Source organism: Artemia franciscana, chromosome 11, assembly GCF_032884065.1.
Source record: "Artemia franciscana chromosome 11, ASM3288406v1, whole genome shotgun sequence".
In the NCBI taxonomy this organism is placed as follows: Eukaryota; Metazoa; Arthropoda; class Branchiopoda; order Anostraca; family Artemiidae; genus Artemia; species Artemia franciscana.
In genome coordinates, this window is record NC_088873.1 from 9591131 (window position 1) to 9615369 (window position 24239).

General features: G+C 36.5%; 2 protein-coding genes across 3 annotated transcripts in view; one reads left to right on the forward strand and one right to left on the reverse strand.

The window, feature by feature from the left end:
- The window catches only part of LOC136032778 (condensin-2 complex subunit H2-like), an 86988-nt gene extending 69096 nt beyond the window's left edge, over positions 1–17892 (reverse strand). The window contains exons 1-3 of one of the 2 annotated variants that reach the window (XM_065713139.1): positions 17796–17869; positions 16096–16188; positions 3338–3590 (exon numbers count right to left, since the gene is read on the reverse strand). In XM_065713139.1, coding sequence (XP_065569211.1) covers positions 3338–3544 — 207 coding nt within the window. In that variant the 5' untranslated portion in view covers positions 3545–3590; positions 16096–16188; positions 17796–17869. Of the gene's footprint in view, positions 1–3337; positions 3591–16095; positions 16189–17795 lie in introns of both variants that reach the window. The other variant, XM_065713138.1, reaches the window with a different exon arrangement.
- A 43-nt stretch (positions 17893–17935) lies between these two features.
- LOC136032779 (lipid droplet-regulating VLDL assembly factor AUP1-like) overlaps positions 17936–24239 on the forward strand; it is a 41319-nt gene continuing 35015 nt past the window's right edge. Inside the window, exon 1 of the mRNA XM_065713140.1 lies at positions 17936–18075. The gene's annotated coding sequence lies outside the window, so the exon portion shown is untranslated. The remainder of the gene's footprint in view (positions 18076–24239) is intronic.

Below are 24239 nucleotides of genomic sequence, written 5' to 3' on the forward strand. Positions count from 1 at the left end.
GAAGTGCCTAAAGTAGCAAAACCGGGACCGACAGACAGACCGACAGAATTTGCGATCGCTATATGTCACTTGGTTAATACCAAGTACCATAAAAAAAAAACAATTAAAACCTGATTTTGGAAGAGCAACTGTTATTTATCTTCATCTAAACAGTAACAGTTAATCCAGAAAATAAGTTTTCGAAAATTCTGAAAAAGTGCTTGAAACGCTGATATTTCTCTTCTTATTCTTTCTACTTCTCAAGCACTAGCAGAGCACCAAAACATCATAAAAAGATGTGTAAGAGCCCCTAGAAAGGAAATTTATTCATCTATATGACTAACATATTTGTTTCTTGACAACGCCATCGATAGGTGGCCTATAGCGCCAAAAACGGGATTTTTGTGTCATTTACCATTGAAATCTCTACAGCCAAAAATACTTAATATGGTACTTTAATTCACCCTCTTAAACGTTCCCTTCCCGTCTCGTTCCCATATGTAAAACGATTAAAAACAACTGACAAGTGGGAAACTGTTTTCACTCAAACTAAAAACTTAGTCAGAAATAATAAAAAAACTATTTAGTTATCTTATCAGTAAAAATGAAGTACTAAAACGTATTTCCAAGAATTCTGAAAAAGAGAATGAAATCATGAAGTGCCTTTTTTCTCAAGGGCTAGCGGGACACTTGAAATGAGTACTGAAATGTGTCACTAAGGGGAATTTAAGCAAATAGGGTTTCACACCCCGCCCGTCACATCAAGACGTTCATGACTAGGTATCTAGTTTTGACGTTACACAAAGATCCATCATTTTGGGGCAGGGGTAGGATACTACACCCTCTGATTTGGAAGATTCACTTTTTTTATTTTAGTCACAATTCCATCATAAATGTATAATCTTGATGACAGTTTTCCTGAAACACTAAGATTCAAGAAGCAAAAAACGATAAACGTGTACTTTCTTACGAGAAGTTCAAAAATCAACACCGAGCATGTGAGTAAGTCAAAAATGAAAATGAAAAGCAAAGACACACACGGTTAGAAGACGTGCAACCCCAAATATGCGAGCGACTGAAAACGTGAGAGAATATTGAACTGGACAGCAAGAATCAAAACGTGTCACAATTAAAAATGATAGCGATGATGATTGGGTTTGGGATTTTGAAATGGATAAGGTCATCAATGCCTACCATACCTTTTTGTTTGTTTGAAAGATATGTGTCTCATAATGACGAAAGACAAGCCGAGGTAAAACGAACTAAGCAAATTGGAAATGGTAACAATGATTATTAGGTTTTGGAATTAGACATGGTAAGGCCATCAATGCCTGCCATACCTTTGAAAATCAAAAACCTGGACTAGATAAATCAGAACCAGAACACGCGGCGGCGTGTCAAAAATAAAATTAAGAGCAAAGACACACGGTTAGAAGACACGTGACACCAAGCATATGAACGATTCAAAAATGGAAAATGAAGAGCAAATACACACGCGGTTAAGAGAACAGCGGCGGCGTGTCAAAAATAAAAATGAAGAGCAAGACTCACGCACTTAGAAGACATGCGACACCGAGCATATGAGGAAGTCAAAAATGAAAATGAAAGCAAAGAAATACGCGGTTAAAAGACATAAAACACCAAACACTTTAGCGAGTCAATGAAAATTGAACTGGACAACGAGAATCAAAACATGTCAAAATTGAAAATGATAGCAATGATGATTTGGTTATGAATTTTGACATGCGTAAGGTCATCAATGCCTACCGTACCTTTGTTAAAAAGACAAAGATCCGGCGACATATATTTCATAATGACGAAAGACGAGCCGAGGTAAAACGAACTAAAAAAAAAATGAAAATGATAGCGATGATACGGATTTAGACAGCTATAGCAAGGTTTTGGATTTAGACGGGGATAAGGGCATCAATACCTACCACACCTTTGCAAATTCAAAACCTGGACTAGATAAATCATTGGAAGAAAAAGAAGTTTCTGTCCCACTACCTGAACAATTGAAAGAAACAAAGATTAGGCGATATGTCTTTAATAATAACAAAAGACGAGTTGAGGCATAATAAGAAGTTTTTGTCCCACCACCTGTGATAATTAAAAGAAACAAAGGTTCGGCGATATGTCTTTCATAATGACAAAAGACAAGCCGAGGCGAAAAAAGAATATTTTGTACCAACACCTGAACAATTAAAAGAAACAAAGGTTCGACGATATGTCTTTCATAATGACAAAAGAAAAGCCGAGGCTAAAGCTAAAGGTGCAATAAAAAAGGTAATTTTACAAAGGCACTACTTCTAATTTAATTTCCATGTGGACGTCATGACATCAAGAAAAGGCTCAAATTCTCTGCGTTTAAAAGACAAGCGACAGTGAGAATCCATACATAGAAGCCTTCACATGCCGATATATACATATATATATATATATATATATATATATATATATATATATATATATATATATATATATATATATATATATATATATATATATATATATATATATATATATATATATATATATAAAAGCTTGTTTTACATAATAAGAATAATTTTTTAGAGCCTAACAAATGACATAAATTAATCCAAGATTTTATCTTTTATTCATTTATAAAAAGTTAATTACAAAAGATTTCCCTTATAGACCTAAAGAGCAAAGTTGAAACTTTGTTGAAATGAAATGTCAAAATTATCGCTTTGCAGTTTATGTCCCCTGGGTCAAATAAACTGGCCTGTAATATTATCAGTGAAAGTCTTTTATTTACTGAAAGCTATTCAAGGACTTTTTTACACTTAATCCTGTTTTGTAGTATTAGTTTTACGTTTTACGTTAAGCATTAATTTTTCAGAATTCTACAAATATAGAGAAACATAACAAATCGGTTTATATAAACCAGTTTTTTTTTATATATGTTACATAACTGAAAACCGATAACTTTCATTCATTTGAACTTTCAACTTCACTCCTTACTTCCATCATATAAAAGCTTTTGTTTTTGTGATTAATTAATTCTTAACAAATATAGCTTCCTTCTAAAAAGGTTTGATATTGCTGTCTATGTGTATGTGATTTCAGTATTTCAACCCACCCACGCCCTATTGAATTTTGGCTGTGGGTAGATGTGTGCCTGAGCAGGCCTATAGAGACAGAGGAGAAAGGGGTTACAATTTGATACCATTCCAAATTGTGGCTTAAAGATGAACTTTTCAAATTAACGACCTAATTTTTTATATAATTAGATCATAAATTCTCCCATTTGTATTTACCTGTGTTCTTTTAGAATACTATAAAAGAATAATCCAAGATTACCAACCAACCTAAATCTGAATCATGAATTACTCACTTTAGCTAGGTCAATTTCCCACCAGTTTCCAGACAAACGTTTGATGGTTTTCAGAAGCTCTCCTAGTCTTGTATTTCCTTCTATCTCTCGTTCATCATCTTCAGCTTCTTCCTGTTGCAAATCTGGGCTTCTAACTTGCTGCCGAATGTTATTTGGATTTTTTAGAATATTGTCCTTCTTTTGATTCACTGCTTTCCGAGGTGGCATTTTTCTTTAGCATTAAAAGTATTCAACTCAGTATTTAAGATGAAGCCTAAAATATAAGAAAAATAGGGAATAAATAAAAATATTTTTTGTTGAAAAATATTAATACTTAAATCTCAACACTTGATAACACTAAAAAGGAAATACTACTACATTTTGAATGCATCATAGTGTGCTAACAAAAACCTGTTTCATCACTTTGCTTGGCACCTTCGGCCTTCTAAGATACAGTCTTTGATTAGCTCGCATTATTACTACCACCCAGTGGTTTGAACTCAGTCGTCCCAAAAACAAACAGTCATTGTCACTAAAACAAGGCATGGATAAAATAATAGGGCAAAATATATCTCTATAATCAATATGAAACTTTACTTCACATAGAAATCAATTACAGTCAACACAATAGCGCTGACTTAGCATAGACTAATGTGTCCCCCACATATATCCCCATGCCATATCAGAGTGAACAGGGTCAAAGAATTTTGGGATAAGCACCCACTTGATTTCAAAAATTGGCTCCTAGTGCTTTTCAATGGTCATGGCTGAACAGGGATGAAGCACCCCCCCCCCCCCAAATTCCCTTCCCTCTTTTTTTATGATAGCACCTTGGCCAGAAAAAATTTATGTATCATTAGGCAGCTCAAGTATGTTTTCCAAGGGTTAATCCTAAAATTTCGTTGTTCCATTAACCCATAATTATTTATTTTGGTGTTGTTTGAATAACCAAGTTTCCCTCTCCCCTTAAATTAGTTGAGCATGCCTATAGTGAACACATTAATTAATCTTTATGAATTTGGTTGAAGTGCTGCTTATAATAATCATAGAAGTGTTCTTTCTCTCTTTCTCTCTCTCTCTCTCTCTCTCTCTCTCTCTCTCTCTCTCTCTCTCTCTCTCTCTCTCTCTCTCTCTCTCTCTCTCTCTCTCTCTCTCTCTCTCTCTCTCTCTCTCTCTCTCTCTCTCTCTCTCTCGCTCTCGCTCTTCTCCATTCCATTTAAACTAGACACTAGGTTGTAGGTGCTTGGATCAAATAAATGGGACTTGTGCACATCTGATTTCTTCCCATGGCACCAGAAAATACTCAAAAAAATCTACGGACTAACAAGTCCTCCAGCAATAAGCTGAGGTGCTGAAAATATAGAAGCTGAATAAGCAAGATCTGGATGTTATATGAAATTGTCATTTGATCAAAATTGATTAAACATAAACTCTCTCACTACCTAAAGACTAATTGTTACTGCGAATCTACATCTGCTCTTGGATACTAAACCCTGTCCTCAAACTACAAAATAGAGTGCCCTCAAAATTATAATATCGTTTTATCATGAATACAAACTCAGTGCCTATATTTGGATGTAAATGTAGTACAGATCTAGATTTAGTCAAACTCAATGTAGAAACAGGCAACCAAACAATTAAGGAATAATGGTCAGTACCCTCGAGAATTATACATATATATATATATATATATATATATATATATATATATATATATATATATATATATATGTGTGTGTGTGTTTGTATATATATATATGTTAATATATATACCAGGGTTCGGAAAGGTCGGTTCATTTAAAGTTATAAGCTCTGTCTTATTTTTTAGGTTTTCCCGGACTCAAATATAGGCCAAATATAGGATTCGGAAGTCCTGGGTATCAGATCTGTACTAGATGGCGTGGGATGCCTGGTCACATAAATTCGTCATTTCCCGAATTTCTGCTTTTTTTTCAAAATACAAACTGTACAAACAGAAAAAAAAGTAAAAATCAGATGCGCATACTGTACCAATAATTGATTGATACAGGTAAAATACTAAGAATCTTGGGCGTCAATTTTGATGAGGTCAGTTTTTCTCTTTGCAAGATATTACTCCATTCTCGCAGATTTCACCATCTACTCTCTTTCACTTGTTTCTGGACTTCGCAGGTCCTTCGAGCAAAGAAACAGCTAAGGCAATGTCTATGGAACTCTTGGACTCGGCAGCCTTCTTCATTCTGTCGGTCGCTTCCTGAAGTAGAGTGTCTGCTACTGTTCTCTTTTCTTGCTCATTTTTCGTTTTGCTTTCCAGGTCTTCTATTTTTTTTCTTTTTGTCGTGGACCTCCTGCAACTTTCACCTGTTGTCCTCTTTGAAATCTGCTTTCTCCTTCTCGGATGGCTCATGATTTTCTTTTCATCCAAATATTGTTGATATCGAGACCGTGCGGAACGTGCAAGATTCAACAGCTCTTTTGTAATAGCAAACCGTCCTGGTTTTTCCCATAAAGCCTCAACGTGTCATATACCATGAGTCTCGCATCCAGACCGCGTTCAGACATTAACACCTGCACTTCACCGAGAATTCCACCAGAACGCAAGAACCCACGCTCAATATCTGTGCTGCCATGCGAAAACGTCAGCACCGCTTTGATAGGCTTGGTAGGTTCTGGGTACTTGCTGTACCCGCGCTTATTCACCAGTCCAAAATAATGGCTTTAAAAATGATCTATCCGAGTAATGTCCTCACGGGGTCCAGTTTCGGTTCGCCAGAGCAGCCACTCAGCCTGGGCGACGTCTCAGCTTACTCCAATCGTAATCTCGCGTGCCACAACCGCTATGTCTCCAATGCTTCTTGAATCCTTCATGTTGATCAGACTCATCCTTTTCCAGAGGACGATTGTTCAAAATATGGCGAATACCCGCAATAAAAATTTTTCGCGCACTGACAGAGAAAATGGCCTTGTCTTTCAGCGTTGCTTTCTCACGGAAAGCTCGTTCCACATTTTTTGAAACTATGGGCTTTTCTACAAATTTTTCAGCAAGGTTCAACATTTCTGATGAGAAATTTTCAATCTCGGTCACGAAATCTGGAGTAAAGACCCGTCCGCAAAACATCACAACTAGTCTTTTGATCTCTAAGTGCAGAACATGAATGAGAGGCTCTTCTTTCTGGAACAGTTGGGTGAAACTCATGAACAGTTCTGCTGAAGCTAGAACAAACTCCGAGTTGGGCCTTCATCGTCACACTTCTGCTATAACCCACAGTCTTCAAAAATTTGGGAGTGGGCAGAAGATTCTTCAGTTTTTTCTCTCTCGGCCACGAAGTTCAGGAAGTACTCTAAGATTGCCAGCCACTGCTGCATGATTCTAGCAAGGGCATATCCGATCGCCAGCCAGCGGCTTGGGACATGCTTTATGAAAGCATTCTCTGGCACCCTAACTTTCTTTTGGCACTTTCGATAGTCTTCAGAACGTGCAGGCCAGCCGTCAAAAAATGAATGCAAAAGAATAACAAAGTCGGAACTTTCTTCTCCGAACACTTCAAGACCTTTCAAGAAAGCTTTATGGATTATATGGATGTTGCAAGTACCAATCTTAAACATTCCCTTTCCCGTCACTTTCTTTTTTTCGGTATTGAACTTATTGCAAAAGCTTGTGTTGACGTTCGGTCCGTCACTTCCAAGCATGATCAGTTACTCAAGTGGCAGCTGATTCTCTTCAATGACTTACGTATTCTTCCTATACAGGTAATCACCTGCCGCGTGCCCCATAAAGTTTGTGCATAAATTTCTGCTCTGGATTTCGTTTCTGTATGAGGACCAATATCGAACACGCATCTGTAACTCTTTCATACCAGGGTTATTGGTTGTCTTGTCATATTCTAGTACAAAATATGACTGAATGTCCTTCACAAGCATTTGCTTACAATAAGGATGCAGCGCAACGGTGATCAGAAACGTGAGTTTCTCCACACATAGGGACATTCTGGCGGGGATCTTACCGGGGAACATCGCATGGAAGGTTGCGACAATATGGTCTGAAGAGTTAGCAGACATGGAACTCTGTACCGTCTGAAATACCCATATTAAATCAGCTTTATAAGCGGCATCAAGCTCAAAGAAAATGTTTGTACCAACTAATAGTTTATCCTTGGTTGTTTCATCAACTCGAGATTGTCCGGTCAGGTGAAGCTGTAGTGACTGTAATTGAGCAGTAACTGCGGCTTTGCGTTCTGCAGATCACACATGTTGGCTTAGCTGAGCAACCCCAGCAGTGCAACCAAGTTTTTTCAAGCATTGTTTGCAAAAGAACGAGTACTGATCGTTCCCGGTCTTACACCATTCGCCAATCTTTCTACCACTGCAATCCATCTTAACAAGCCATGAACTATTAAACTTGGTAGGCCCCATACTCAATTACCAAGCATCACCTGCAAAATAGCATCCAAAGATCAATGGATGTCTGAAACTGGGTCGTATTTGCATTAGCCTTTTAAATAGCGTTAAGCCAGGAAACGCATAAGTCGCAAGAGCTGCAGTCTCATTAAACAGAGACTGCTAGCCTTTATACTGATCTTCGCTCATTTCGGACAGGCCCAACATGGCAAAAAAACAAAACATAGGCTACTAAGTCAACACAACAGCATAGCCCAGGCAGAAGCAGCTTACTATGTCCAACACAAAGCATAGGTTAAGTTGAAACAGCTGAACAGTTGTAATTATTTATCGATCTACACCGATTGACAGCACAACAAGCAGAGTCAAAAGCAAAGAAACGTACATCTTGACTCACTTAACGAACGGTGAAAATTGCAAATTTTGAGCAATGTTCTTAGTAATCTTCAGTCGAAAATATAGGAATAATAAGATTTTAGCCAAAGTATTGGCATTTTATAGGATTGCATTAAAATATAGAAAATTAAAGGCAAGTTCGAACGATATATATATATATATATATATATATATATATATATATATATATATATATATATATATATATATATATATATATATATATACGGGTGAAAAAAGGGATCAAAGTGGGAAGGGATTTTGATTGCCATTCATGGTCAAAACATTCCTTTGCTCATGAATCAGAAACGATGGCCAAGTCACCCTAAGAATCATCATATTCATGAGCCTCAAAAGGAACTCATTTTCCCTGGATATGGGAAGTTGTCTTTGCTTGTCCATTTTCTTTTTGTTCAAACTTTCAGTTTTTTCCCATCACTGTCAATCTAAAAAAAAAGCACTAAAACTTATGATTAGCAATCCAATCAGCGTCCTCCGAAGTTTATACGATCACTCTTTCTATATTAACCTTATATACCCCCAGGGCATAACTTACAACCCTTGCCCTGACGGCTGTATGAGGATTGTCATCCTCAAATGCATAATTTCCAGACCTTTCAACTACGTTGAACTTTGATTTTACGTTGAAATTTTGATTGGATGTGTTTGGGTAAATGGTGGGCGTGGGAGGGGGGTTAGTTGCCTTTCAATCACTTTCGACTATTAAAAGGGCACTGTTCCTTTTAATTTCCAATAGAAAGAATCCTTTCGAAGTTTCCTCAACAACAAATGGTCATCTCAAAATTTATATCAGATATATTTTGGGAAAATACAAGGTGTGGAGGGGGAGGGTATCTACCCTTCGATTACTCTGAATCTCAAAAAGAGCGCTAAAACTTCTGATTAGCAATCCAATAAGCAACTTCTAAAGTTTATACAATCACTCTTTCTATATAAACCTTATGTGCCCCGGGACCATAATTTACAACCCTTGCCCTGGAGGTTCTAGGAGGGTTGTCATCCTCAAAGACATACTTTCCGGATCTTCTAACTACGTTGAACAAAATAACTATATCAAAATGTTCATTGTATGTGTTTGGGGAAATGGTGGGTGTGGGAGGGGTTTAGTTGCCCTCCAATCATTTTCGACTATTAAAAGGGGCAATAGCTCTTTCAGTTTCCGATAGAATGAGCCCTTTTTGAAGTTTCTACAACAACTCCTTCAATACGAAGTGTATGTCTAAAAAAAAAAAAATACAACGTGCCCATATTGTTCTTTACTTAGGCAGCGCTTGCGCTGCCTATGATAGAAACTTCAAAAAAGCTCATTCAATTGAAAATTGAAGGGGCTAGTGCCCCTTTAAACAGTCATCAAAAGCAATTGGAGGGGAACTAATCCCCCTCACATGCCCACCCTTTCCCCAAACACATTCAATCAAAATTTTTAAATAGTCATTTTATTCAACGTAATTAAAAGGACCAGAAATCATTTCTTTGAGGATGACAACCTCTCGATACCCTTGGGGACAAGGGTTTTAAGCTATGCCCTGGGGCCATATAAGGTTTTTATACAAAGGGAGGTCGTATAGAATTCTGGGGGGCTCACTGGATTGGCAATCAGAAGTTCTAGTAACCTTTTTGAGATCCAAAGTGATCGGAGGGTGAATAGCCCCACCCCTGGCGCCTCGTTTTTTCATGAAACGCATCTGATAGAAATTTTAAGATGGCCATTTATTGTCATAGAAACTTCAAAAAGGCTCATTTGATTGAGAATTGATTGGGCCTTTTTTAATAGTCAAAAGTGATTGAAGGGCAAGAAGCCCCCCCCCCCGTCCTTACACCCATCAATTCCCAAAACAGATCTAATCAAAATTCTTATATAATAGTTTTGTTCAGCATAATTGAAAGGTCTGGAAATTATGTCTTTGAGGATGACACCCCCCCCCCGCGCAGAGCCCTCAGCGCAAGGGTTATAAGTTATTCCCAAAGGGCTTATAAGGTTTTTATTGAAGGGTTGTCGTATAAAATCCGAAGAGGCCTCATTTGATTGGAAATCAGATATTCTACTTCCCTTTTCAAAGCGATTGGAGACAACCACTCCCCTCCAAGTTTTATTTTCCATAAATGTATCTGATAAACACTTTTAGATAGTCACTTGTTGAAAAATAGTCCAAGGATCATATAATAAGACCTTTGGGGTGGACATAATCTCCTAGAGTCTGGGGGTAAGGGTTGTCGGTTATACCCCAGGGGCACATAAGGTTTTTATGGAAGGGCTGGTCGTGTGAACTTAAGAAGAGGCCCAGTTGATTTGAAATGTAAATTTCTAGTTCCCTTTTAAAAGACAAACATGATGGGGAGCAACTAGCTACCCTTCCTTACATCCTATATTCCTAACCGGAAGAACGCTCCTGGACTTAGATTATGCTGATGATTTAAGCATATTAGATGAAAGTGTGAGCAAAATGAATGAATTTTTAGAGGTTTTACGAGTTCAGGGTGCTAAAATAGGCTTGAAAATTAATGTTAAGAAGACTAAGTCACTAAGGTTAGGAATAAGTGAAGATGAACAGGTGACCTTAGGTAACGAAAAGATTGATCAGGTTGGGAGCTTCAGTTACCTTGGTAGTATTATTAGTAAAGATGGTGGGAGCAGTGAAGATGTTAAAAGTAGAATAGCTAAAGCTCAGGGTGTTTTTTCACAGTTAAAAAAAGTTTGGAAGAATAGAAAGATAAGCCTACAAACCAAGATTAGAATATTGGAAGCTACAGTGATGACAGTGGTCAAATATGGCTCTGAAGCATGGACACTCCGAAAAGCAGATGAAAATTTACTAGATGTTTTCCAGAGAAATTGCCTACGGATTGTTCTGGGTACCCGGCTGACTGACCGTATTTCAAACAGTAGGTTGTACGAAAAGTGTGGTTCAATCCCGCTTTCTGGGGCTATAATGAAAGAAAGGTTGAGATGGCTAGGCCACGTTCTACGGATGAAGGATGACAGATTACCGAAGATTGTCCTTTTTGGCCAACCGTCTGGGGCTACACGGAAAGCAGGTCGTCCTTGTCTGGGTTGGGAGGATGTCATAAATAAGGATTTAAAGGAAATGGGAACTTCCTGGGAGGGTGTAAAGAGGGAGGCTTTAAATAGATTAGGTTGGAGGAGGAGCGTGCGTAGCTGTGTTGGCCTCAGGCGGCTTGGTGCTGCAGTGAGTTATTAGTAGTAGTAGTAGTAGTATATTCCTAACCACATTTAATTGAAATTGTGAGATAGTGATTTTGTTATAAATAGTCCAAAAATCATAGAACAATGACTTTAGGGTGGATACAATCCCCCACAGGATGTCAAGCAGACATATCATTCCTGAAGCATTTCGCTTTAGGAATGTAGATGATATATATTAAGCTGAAACTTTCAGCAAATTTGATGAAGGTGTCAAAGGTATATTGAAGAAACCAAAGGTGGTATGTGCATGCTGATATTAATGCTGCTGCTACAACTATTGCTACTGCGCAAGCTAAGGGTATTAAGGCAGAGCTTTTAAGGAATATTTAGGCGGATGTTGAACTAAATGAAAAAAAAAAAATTGAGCATGTGGACTTTCAAAAATGTGACAAATCAATATCTGAATAACAACTTATACTATTAATTTAGACCTTTAAGGGTAAGTTGTGGGGGATTTTGAAATAGCCAGAAGACACTTTGTGTATGCTTTTAATAGTACCACTACAGTTAATGTAATAATGACACTAAAAGTATTAAGATGAAACTTTTAGGGAACATTTAGGAGTTTCAATTAAAGGAAAAAGTTGTTTTGAGAATTGAGTTGTGACAAAGTCAAACTTTAGCGTAAAGAGCGGGGCATTGAAGAGGGGACAGTTCTTTCATATACGGAACAATTTCTGTTCGTTTTAAGTTTTAATGTCACTCCTTACTTTCAGTTGAAGAAACTTATTTTTTTTTTTAATTTTAGATTTTAAAATGTCCAAAAAGCATTCCTCACTACCATTTCCAATACGTTATTCCAACAACTGGATAACGCAAAACTCTTCATTTAAATGTAAAAAATGCCCCACGCCTGGGAATCGAACCCGATCTCCCGCGTGACAGGCAGGGATATTGACCACTATACTATAGAGGACTTCAAAGATTCAAAACTCATATGATAATTGATAATAAATTGTTATCTACAGTGCAATTATAAATAAGTAATTTCTAAGTAAACTCAAGCGATAAGACTGACGAAAATTTCTTATATGTACATAATATTCAAAGGGAGAATTCAAGGAAATACAAAAAAAGAAAAAATATATAAAAAGGGAAGGGTAACCATTTTTTCAATTATTTCTTTGTAAAATTTTTTGTGAAGACACAAAAAGAAATATATTTTCTCAAAGCCTAGAGTGTGGGCTTTTTTAAAGAAAATGCCAAAAAAAGTAACTTCCAAAACATAGAGGAGGCGTAAATTACCTGCTCTCAAGATTCCCAAGTTTCCAAGATTTCCGTTTCCTTTTCTACCCGCCCAATGTTCCCGGATCCAATCCGAATTGAAAATTGAGCCTCTGAGACATAAGATCTTTTCATATATCAAGTTTCATTAAGTTCTGATCACCCATTCATAAGGTAAACATACCCCAATTTTCATGATTTCCCCTCCCTCCAACCGCCCCAGATGGTCAAATTGGGGAACGACTGTTATCAAGTCAGTTTCTGCAGGTCCCTAACACGCCTATCAATTTCCATCGTCATAGAATGTAAGGAAGCACTGAAAATCCACCCTCAACTCCCCCAAAAAGAGCAGGTCTAATCTGGTTATGTCAATCATGTATCTAGGACTTGTGCTTATTCTTTCCACCAAGCTTCATCCTGTTCTCCCCCAAAGAGAGTGGATCCAGCTCGTTTATGTCAATCATGAATCTAGAACTTGTGCTAATTCTTCCCATCACGTTTAATCCCAATCTCTCCACTCTAAGCGTTTTCCAAGATTTCTGTTTCCCACATCCACCCCCCTATGTCCCCGGATCGGATCCAAATTGAAAATGGAGCATATGAGGCATGAGATCTTTCTATTTATCAGATTTCACTAAGATCCGATCACCCATTCATAAGATAAACATACCACTATTTACACGATTCCCCATCCCTCCAAGATGGCCAAATCGGGGAAAAGACTGTTATCAAGTCAAATTGTGCATGTCCCTAACACGCCTACCAATTTTCATCTTCCTAGCACGTTCAGAAGCACCCAACTCGCCAAATTACTGAATATTCTCCCCCAGCTCTCCCAAAGAGACCGGATCCGGTTCGGTTATGTCAATAATGTATCTAGGACTTGTGCTTATTCTTCCCACCGAGTTTCATCCCAATCTCTCCACTCTAAGTGTTTTCCAATATTTCCTGTTTCCTTCCCCAGTCCCCCCCCCCCAATGTCACCAAACCCGGTCAGGATTTAAAATAAGAGCTCTGAGTTACTATGTCCTTTTAAATATCAAATTTCATTAAGATCCGATCACCCATTCATAAGTTAAAAATACCTCATTTGTTCTAATTTTTCCAAATTAACCAAAATAACCCCTCCCCGCAACTCCCCCCAAAGAGAGCGGATCCGTTCCGGTTATGTCAATTATGTAACTAGGAGTTGTGCTTATTCTTTCCACCAAGTTTCATCCCAATCCCTCCACTCTAAGCATTTCCCAAGATTTCTGGTTTCCCCCTCCAACTCCCCCCTATGTCATCAGATCTGGTCGGGATTTAAAATAAGCGCTCTGAAGCACAAAATACTTCTAAATATTAAATTTCATTAAGATACGATTAGCCGTTTGAAAGTTTAAAGAACCTCATTTTTTTCTAGTTCTTCTGAATTAACCATTCCCCCATTCCCCCTAGATGGTCAAATCGGGGAAGAGACTATTTCTAATTTAATCTCATCTGGCCCCTGATACTTCTGCCAACTTTCATTGTCCTAGCTTATCTGGAAGTGCCCAAACAGGTAAAAACAATACCAACAGACAGACAGACAGACAGAAATTGTGATTGCTATGTGTCATTTGGTAAATATCAAGTGCTATAAAACAGACAAAAACTAATATGAGGAAGGCTGATAACTCTCAGGCCTTCTCAAGACTAGAACACAATTTGCACTTTACTGAAAACAGAAAACATCTTAAATGTTTTCACTTTCCTTACTTTCATTAATAAAATTATCAAAACTTTAAGGAATAAACATCAGTATATGTCAATTAAAGTGAGCAATAATTGTGTTAGTATTTATGTATTTTTTCTTGGAAACAGATTGATATTATTTTGGGAAAATTAGTAGCTTGGGATATTCTTGCCTAGAAAAAGAATCTAGATAGGTCAGAAGTCAAAGAAAATTCACTAAGAGCCACAATTTCTGTTGGAAGGCCTAAAAAAAGACTAGAAAATTTGCACTATAAATGATGATTCTTTGAAACAAAGAACTGAACTGTCAAATGTGTTAAGATGTAAAAATTGACAGCCTGAACCATCAGTTGCAACAGCACCAATACAGGCAGCTATGGCAAAAGTCATTGCTAAATTGTCTGAAGTAATCAAAATCCAAAAACGTGTCAAAAATGAAAATGAAGAGCTAAGATATGGGTGGATAGAAGATATGTAAAAACAATAATTAAAGCAAGTCAAAAATGAAATGAAAAGCAAAGAAACATGCAGTTAAAAGACATGCAACACCAAGCGATTGAGTGATTCAAAAATCAAAATGAAGAGAAAAGGCACATATGGTTAAAAGAAAAGTGGCAGCATGTCATAAATGAAAATGAAGAGCAAAGATACATGCAGTTAGAAGACATGCAACAACAAGCAGGTGAGTAAGTCAAAAATGAAAACGAAGATCAAATATATATGCAGTGAGAAGACATGTGACACCAAGCATGTGAGCAAGCCAAAAATGAAAATGAAAAGCAAAGACACACACAGTTAGAAGACATGCAACACCAAACATATGATTAAGTTGATGAAAATTAATCTGGACAGCAAAAATCAAAACAAACCAAAATTTATAAAGATAGCAATTTATGATTGGGTTTGGCATTTTGGCATGCATAAGCTAATCAATGCCTACCATATCTTTGTTTTAAAAAAACAAAAGGTTCAGTAATATGTATTTCATAATGTAAAAAGACAAACTGAGGTATAAGAAACCAAACAAATTGAAGATGATAGCAATTATTATTAGGTTTTGGATTTTGGAATATGGGCAGCTAAAGCTAAAGTCATTCTTATTATCTAAAATAATCCAAATCAAAAAATATGTCAAATGAAAATGAAGACCAAAGATATGGGCAGTTGGAAGATGTGTGAAAACAACACTAAGAGCATGCCAAAAATGAAATGAAGAGCAAAGACACGCATGGTTAGAAGACATGCAACACTGAGCAAGTGAGCAAGTCAAAAATGAAAATGAAGAGCAAAGACACATGCTGTTAGACGACATGTGACACTGAGCATGTAAGTCAAAAATAAGAATAAAGACCAAATACACATTGGTTAGAAAAACAGTGGTGGCATGTCAAAAATGAAAATTAAGAGCAGACACGCAAAGTTAGAAGACATGTGACATCAAGCATGTGAGCAAGTAAAAATGAAAAGCAAAGACACATAAAGTTAGAAGACATGCAAAACCAAACATATGAGCAAGTCAATGAAAATCAACCTGGACAGTAAGAATCAAAATGTATCAAAATTGATAACCATAGGAATCATAATTTGGTTTGGATTTTGACATGCATAAGCTCATCAATGCCTACCATACCTTTGTTAAAAATCAAAGGTACAGAAGTGTGTATTTCATAGTGATGAAAGACAAGCCAAGGCAAAGCAAACCAAACAAATTGAAAATCATAGCAATGATTATAAGGTTTTAGATTTTGATATGGATAAGGCCATCAATGTCTACCATACCTTTGAAAATGATAAACAAAACTGGATAAATTGTTGGAAGAAAAAGAAGTTTTAGTCCCAATACCTGAACAATTAAAAGAATCAAAGGCTCAGTGATACTTCCTTCATAATGACAAAAGACAAGCCAAGGCAAAAGAAGAAGTTTTTGTCTCACAACCTGAAAAATTTAAAGAAATAAAGGTTTGGCACTATGTCTTGGTAATTGTTTAGTTTTGTCACTTAGAAATTGTTTAGAGCACTTAGAAATACTAATTCTAGAAGCACATCCATTTCTGGTTGACCCTCCTCCTCCATGGGGCAAACTAAAAATGCATAAAGTGGACAGGGTTTTGAAGCCAAGGGAAAAGTTGGGGTTGTACAATATGAATGAAATTGCATCTTAAAAACTAATTCCAGTCATCCCTGGTATTTTCTTTATAGTATTCAAGATTCAATTTGTTTGAAAAGATGCTTTGGCCATGGGAAGGCCTTGGTGAAACAAATTTCATTGAATCCTGAGAAAACATTGAATATAGAGCAAAGCAAATTAGTCCATAAGCCCTATGGGTAGCAGGGTGAGGTCTGTATTTTATGTACATTGAATGATTATTTGGTCTGATGCCTGAAAGAGTAAACAAAAAGTAGGCCATAAACATGAACTAACAATTCTGACTAATTTGCTTTGTTTTATAAGTACTGTTATGGATAAGCAAAATTGGATGTTTGTTTTGTTCAAATAGCTGGCTAGTTTAAACTTGGAAGGGAAAGTGCATATAAGGATTATTGGATGCATAAGTTTTTTAATTATCTTTCAACTTACTACTAAAAAGAAATTACGAGTGATGACTGGAATTAGCATTTAAAATGTAATTTCATTCATATGGTACAACCCCAACTTTTCCCACAGCTTCAAAACCCTTCCCACTTTACATGTTTTTAGTTTGCCCCAAGGAGAAGGAGGGTCAACCAGAAATGGATGTGCTTCTAGAATTAGCATTTTTATCTGCTCTAAACTGGAAACTATGCTGCTTTGCAACATAGTTCCCAGTTTAGACAGCTTGTGATGAAACTAAACAATTACTTATATCTTTCATAATGGCAAGAGAAAAGCCAAGGCAAAAGTTAAATGTCTAATAAAAAAATAATTTTACAAAGGCACTACTTCTAATTTAATTTATAGGCTATTTGGAGTCATGAGATCAAGAAAAAGCTCAAACTGTCTGGATTTAGAAGACAAGCAATAGTGAAAATCCACATACAGAAGTAAGCCAAGTGCCAGGACGTAGCAGCAAAGCCACTAGACTCCCAGTAATATTTATATAGACACATCTGCTTGTTTGGCCTACTTTTTGCAATTGAATTAATCAAAAAATAGTTGCAATTCTGAAAATTCATTGAATATGGCCTATATATTCATGCATTAGGGAGAGTTTATACTTAGGAATCATAAACGTATTTTGAAAATAGGCCTAGGTCTCCTTGAAAACACATTTCTGTGCTTTGGGCTAGCCTAGGTTATTACCAATTCCTGAAACCTGTGCTCATTTTTATTACACCTTTCGAGGTATCAATAGTCCCTAAGGAACAAATCTTCTCCAAAATTTTCTACCATTGTTAACAGAGAAATTCCCTGCATTCAATAGGACCTAGAATTAGCCTATTGCAATTGATTTTCATTACTGACAGACAAAGAAAATCATTCTTTGTGAAAGAGAATGGTTTTTGATGACAATCAGCGATAAAAATCAATTGAATTAAGCTTTAATGCAAGCAATGATTATTTACCAAACTTTGTCTTCCTGGACTGTTTATTAATATTCAAAATATAAACATGCAAAAGCTTTAATTTAAAATCAAATTTTATATTGCCATCTAATTAAAGGATAAAAATCAGTGACATCTGGGGCTCTAGATATTAAGTAACCAAATCATCAAATGCTTTCGCTGAAGAGGAACTGAAAGAAGTTTTCGTCAAGTCAAAATTAACAAGATGTTAATTTAGCCTATATAAGCTAGACTAAAAACAACAAAATGTGGAATTGATAAGCCTTTTTGATGCGGAAAGGTGAGAAGAGTTGCCCCAATTTTCCTGTTTAATTTTGAAAGGAAGAGGGACTTGTCATAAACTTAATTTGGTCTCACTAGCCTACAAGTGTATATTTGGGTTTTGCAGTTCATTCAAGGTTTTCTGTTAAAAATTTTGGAAATTGCCTCTTCTGGAGAAAACTTGCAGAAAGCCTATGCAGTGACAGAAGTATGCTAGGCTAATTACTCTGACAGAAGTATGCTATGCTAATTAAAACAAAAGTTGAAGCCTAGCCTTCCATCAAATTCAGTCAGACTATGCTCTTTCCAAATATAATGGTAATTTTTCTGACAATGTACATCTTGGTCTGGAAACCATTAAAAACAATCAGCCTATATAAAGCCTAGCCTACTTACCCTTATATTATTCCTAAAAGCAACTAGGGCATGTGGGGGAGGGAGTAAAGTAAAATGGAGCTGCGGTTAAAATCTGTTTTCTAAAATTATTCTGCACAGAATGAAGTATAAATTGCTAGTTCTAGCCCTTTTATTTAGGCAAAATAGAGTAAAAATGGCATCATCTGTAAGGGTCTATAATAGGCTTATAGTAATAATATTTATTATCCACAAACATACAAAAGTATAAACAGTAAAGTACAATCAGTCAGCTGGGTACAATGTTATAAGGTATTTAATGTAAGAGACCAATGTTCTTAGCCTTTTTATACTCCATATTTAGGTCATTTTTAAGATGTCATAAAGTGCTTAAATCTGAATTCCCAGAAGAAGCAATTATTATATTTGTAAAGAGCATAAAAAAGGCATCAGGTGGTATATTCACTTTATATGAAAGCCAGTTATACTGTCTGCTATAAATTCACCCCCAGAACAATCTGTTGGCAATTTCTCTGGAAAACATCTAGCAAATTTGTCCACTTTTTAGAGCACCCAATTTTCAAGGCCCTATTTGGTCACTGTCATGGCTCTACCTTCTAATATTCTAATTTCAGTTTGCAGACTTATCTTCCTATTCTTCAAGTCTCTTTAGCTCTAAAAAACACCCATTACCATCTTAATACTACCAAGGAAGCTGTCCACCTGATCAATCTTTTCATTACCTGGTGTTGCCTTTTCATCTTTGCTTATTCCTTGCCTTAGTGGCTTAGTCTTCTTAACATTTATATTCAAACCTACTCTAGCACCCTGAACTTGCAAAACCTCTAAAAGTTCATTCATTTTGCTCCAACTTTCATCAAGAATACTTCAATCATCAGTATAATCTAAAAGGTTTAGAAAGAGTTGATTCATATAGTGATCTAATAGTTCTCACTATTTGTGTTATTAGTAGATCAGATATAGTTATTTTTATTAACCTGTATTGAAATATTTGATTTTCCATTCAGTACTATTCTTTGTAAGCACATCAAGAACTTCATCTTGCTGTTTTCATTATGCTCTCAGATTAGATAAGTTAAACACGTTTTTATAAATGATAACAATCCATTATGTCTGTACAGAGTTTTTTTTAGTGGATGGGAAAGGGGTGTCACCAACACAGTAAAATACAGTAGAATCACAATAAATCTTATGTTTCTCAGATTCACCATTAAAGCAAAGTGTAGGTGAACCACTTCTAATAATTTGGCAAGTTTTGGATGTTGTATCTTTTTCATTAGTAGTAGTAGAACAATTTTATTGAAAATAATCTTTTTTATATAGAAGCACAACAAAGCACAGCTAGCAAAGATGTGCTAAAATAATTCAAATGTAATGTTTCTGTTAGCAACTTTAACAGAATGCCTGCCAATATAACTGGCAGGACTTACAGAATGAAGGTGTACAGCTGCAATGGCAGAGCTGTAATCAGTCAAGAGTGGAATACCTTGGGGGACCATCTTGGGTCCAACATTGCTCAGAATACACCAATAGCTGTACAACCTATTTGAGAAATTCTTTGACACTATATGTGGATAATTGCATGCTTCTATGACTGGTCAAAGACAATATAAACCAGTCAAACATGCAAGAAGATTTGAACCAGCTATCCAAATTGTCAGGATATTGGTGTTGAATGTTCAATCCCTCAAAATGCAAGTCCTGTATCTTGGACATAAAAATCTGAAGCATTGATATCATTTAGGGGACACCCAGCTTGAGGCAGCTGGTGAGGAGAAGTACCTGCTGTTCACTGTTGACTGTGAGTTCAAGTTGTTTTTTTGTTGTTGTTTTTTTTTTTGTCATGCACAAGCTCCAGTTGCAAGAGCAAACTAAGCCCTTTGCCTCATAAAGCAAACATTGACATCCAGGAAACTATGTGTGATGATGAAGCTTTATAAAGCCACAGCCCAAGGTAAAAATATCATTTTTATGCCTGGATTGGTATAAGTAGGGATAGATGGTATCCTAGCCTTGGTAAATTTTGCACAGGAAAAAAAAGTAATGGTTACAAACTGGTGCAATTTATTTGATATAACAATCTAGTTATAACAAATACAGTATTTGGTCGTACAATGGTCTATTAGTTGACGTAGTATATACATGATGGCAAGACACATTACCTTATTATTTTGTTGTTTTTTTTTTTTTTTTTTTGTTTTTTTTTTGTCATGCACAAGCTCCAATTGCAAGAGCAAACCAAGCCCTTTGCCTCATGAAGCAAACATTGACATCCAGGAAACTATGTGTGATGATGAAGCTTTATAAAGCTACAGCCCCAGGTAAAAATATCATTTTAATGCCTGGGCTGGTATAAGTAGGGATAGATGGTATGCTAGCCTTGGTAAATTCTGCACAGGAAAAAAAGTAATGGTTACAAACTGGTGCAATTTTGTTGATATAACAATGTAGTTATAACAAATACAGTATTTGGTCATACAATGGTCTATTAGTTGACATGGTATATACATGATGGCAAGACACATTACCTTATTATGCTACTGTAAACCAAAGACTAGAGGGACCAATACAAGATACTAGGGTATATAAAACTGTGTGTAATTGATGTTAAGAGTAAAGATCACTGTATAGTAGTGTTTGGGGTTGATTTAAAGCTGAAATTTACAAAGGGTAACTACCTTCTGGGAAGTGTGAAACTGGTAGATTCTAGAATAAGGATTTGAGAGAAACTCTATAGGAACACTTTAATACTTAACTGGATAGTTTAAATTTGATAATGTGGAAGATGGATGGAATAATTTTAGGAAAATAGTTTTTGGTGTTACCAATGGCATCTTAGGGAAGAAAGCTAGCAATATTAGTAAAAATATTCTATGTTTAACAGAGAGGAGGAGGGGCTTATACAAGAATTGTTTGAACTAAGGTGGTGTGAAATGGTGCCCATTGATAAAATTGCCAAAGATCTTGAAAATGCAGTTAGATGGCATAATAGTAAAATATTTTACTGGCATGTTGATAAATTGTGGGGGAATAGTCAATCTGGATTTATCCCAGTTAAAGATAGGAATGGGGCCACAATTAGTGATAAGGAAAGGTTTAGAGAGAGATAAGTAGAACTTTTTGAGAACATGCTAAACTATGATGAGTTACAGGAAAGTATACAGAGAAGAATGAAAAAAATTTTGAAAATCAAATGTGCTGATAGTGGGATAATGGGTTTCTCAAAAATGGTGGTTATGAGGTTTAAAATAAGTTTCAAAGCCATATTTGATCACTGCAGCTTCTAATATTCTAATCTCAGCTTGCAGACTTATCTTCTTATTCTTCCAGACTTTTTTTAAGCTGTGAAGAAAACCCCATCACCATCTTAATACTATCAAGGAAGCTGTCCACCTGGTCAATATTTTCATTACCCAGTGTCACCTTTTCATCTGTGCTTGTTCCTAGCATTAGTGACTTTGTATTCTTAACATTTATTTTCAGACCTACTCTAGCATCATGAACTTGCAAAACCTCTAAAAGTTTATTCATTTTGCTCAGACTTTCATCTAGAATGCTTAAATGGTGTTTATGAGGTCAAATATAAGTTATGAGGTTAAAAATAAATTACTGAAAATTATTAATACAATTTTTGAAAAAGGGGAAGTACCTAGCGATTTTAGAAAAATTCTAATTAAACTCTTCTATAAGAAGGATGATGAGAGTGATTGTGGAAGCATTTGTCTGGTTTCTGTAGGTAGCAAATTGCTTACTATGATAGTACTCTTTGGACTTAGAGATACTTTTTATGGCACTTGGTATTAACCAAGTGACATATAGCAATCATAAATTCTGTTGGTCTGTTGGTCCTGGTTTTAATACTTTCAGCACTTCCAGGTAAGCTAGGATGATGAAATTTGGCAGGCGTATCAGGGACCAGACCAGATTAAATTAGAAATAGTCGTTTTCCTGATTTGACCATCTAGGGGTGGGTGGGGGGCCTGTTATTTTGGAAAAAATAGAAAAATTGAAGTATTTTTAACTTACAAACGGTTGATCAGATCCTAATGAAATTTGATGTTTGCAATGATATTGTGTCTCAGAGCTGTAATTTTAAATCCCGACCGGATCTTGTGACATTGGCAGGGATTTGGGTGGGGGAAACCTAAAATCTCGGAAAACACTTAGAGTGGAGGGATTGGGATGAAACTTGGTGGGAAAAATAAACAAAAGTCCCATATACATAATTTAAATAACCGGAACGGATCCGCTCTCTTTGGGGTAGTTGGGGGGGGGGGGGGTAATTCTGAAAAATTAGAAAAAATGAGGTATTTTTAACTTACAAATGAGTGATTGAATCTCAATGAAATTTGATATTTAGAAGGATATCGTGTCTCAGAGCTCTTATTTCAAACCCCGACCGGATCTGGTGACATTGGGGGAGTTGGGAGGGGGAAGCCTAAAATCTTGGAAAACACTTAGAGTAGAGGGATTGGAATGAAACTTGGTTGAAAAAATAAGCACAAGTCCTAGATACATGATTGACATAACCAGAACGGAACCGCTCTCTTTGGGGTAGTTGGAGGGGGGCTAATTCTGAAAAATTCAAAAAAATGAGGTATTTTTAACTTTACGAACAGGTGATCAGATCTCAATGAAATTTGATATTTAGAAGGATATCGTGTCTCAGAGCTCTAATTTTAAATCCCCACCGGATCTGATGACATTAGGGGGGAGTTGGGGGGAACTAAAATCTTGGAAAACACTTAGAGGGGAGGGATTGGGATGAAACTTGGTGGGAAAAATAAGCACAAGTCCTAGATACATGATTAAAATAACCGGAACGGATCTGCTCTCTTTGAGGTAGTTTGGGAGGGGGGGGGGTTAATTTGGAAAAATTAGAAAAAAGGGTACTTTTAACTTATGAACAGGTGATTGGATCTCAATGAAATTTGATATTTAGAAGAATATCATGTCTCAAAGCTCTTATTTTAAATCCCGACTGGATCTGGTGACATTGGGGGGAGTTTGGGGTAGGGGAACCTAAAATCATGGAAAACGCTTAGATTGGAGGGATTGGGATGAAACTTGGTGGGAAAAATAAGTAGAAGTCTTAGATACGTGGTTTACATAATTGGAATGGATCTGCTCTATTTGGGGGGGGGGGGGTAATTCTGAAAACTAAGAAAAAATGATGTATTTTTAACTTATGAAGGAGTGATCGCATCTTCATGAAACTTCATATTTAGGACCTCGTAACTCAGATCTCTTATTTTATATCTCAACCAGATCCAGCGTCATTGGGGGGGGGGGGGCGGGAATCTTAGAAAATACTTAAAGCAGAGAGATCAGGATGAAACTGGATGGGAAGAATAAAAACCTGTCTAAGATACTTGACTGACATAACCGGACCGGATCTGCTCTCTTTGGTGGAGTGGGGGGCGGGGGGGGGGGGGTAATTTTGAAAATTGAGGTATTTGTAACTTACGAAAGGGTGACCAGATCTTTATGAAATTTGATATTTAGAAGGATCTTGTGCTTTAAAGCTCTAATTTTAAACTCTGACCATATCATGTGACGTTGGGGGGAGTTGGAGGGGGAAACCGGAATTCTTGGAAAATGTGAAAATTGGGATATTTTTATCTTATGAATAGATGATTGGATCTTAATGAAATTTGATATTTAGAAGGAATTCATGTCTCAGAGCTCTTATTTCAAATCCTGACCAGATCTTATGACATTGGGGGGAGTTGGAGGGGGAAATCTTGGAAAACACTTGGAGTGGAGGAATTGGGATGAAGCTTGGTGTATAGAATAAGCAAATGTCCT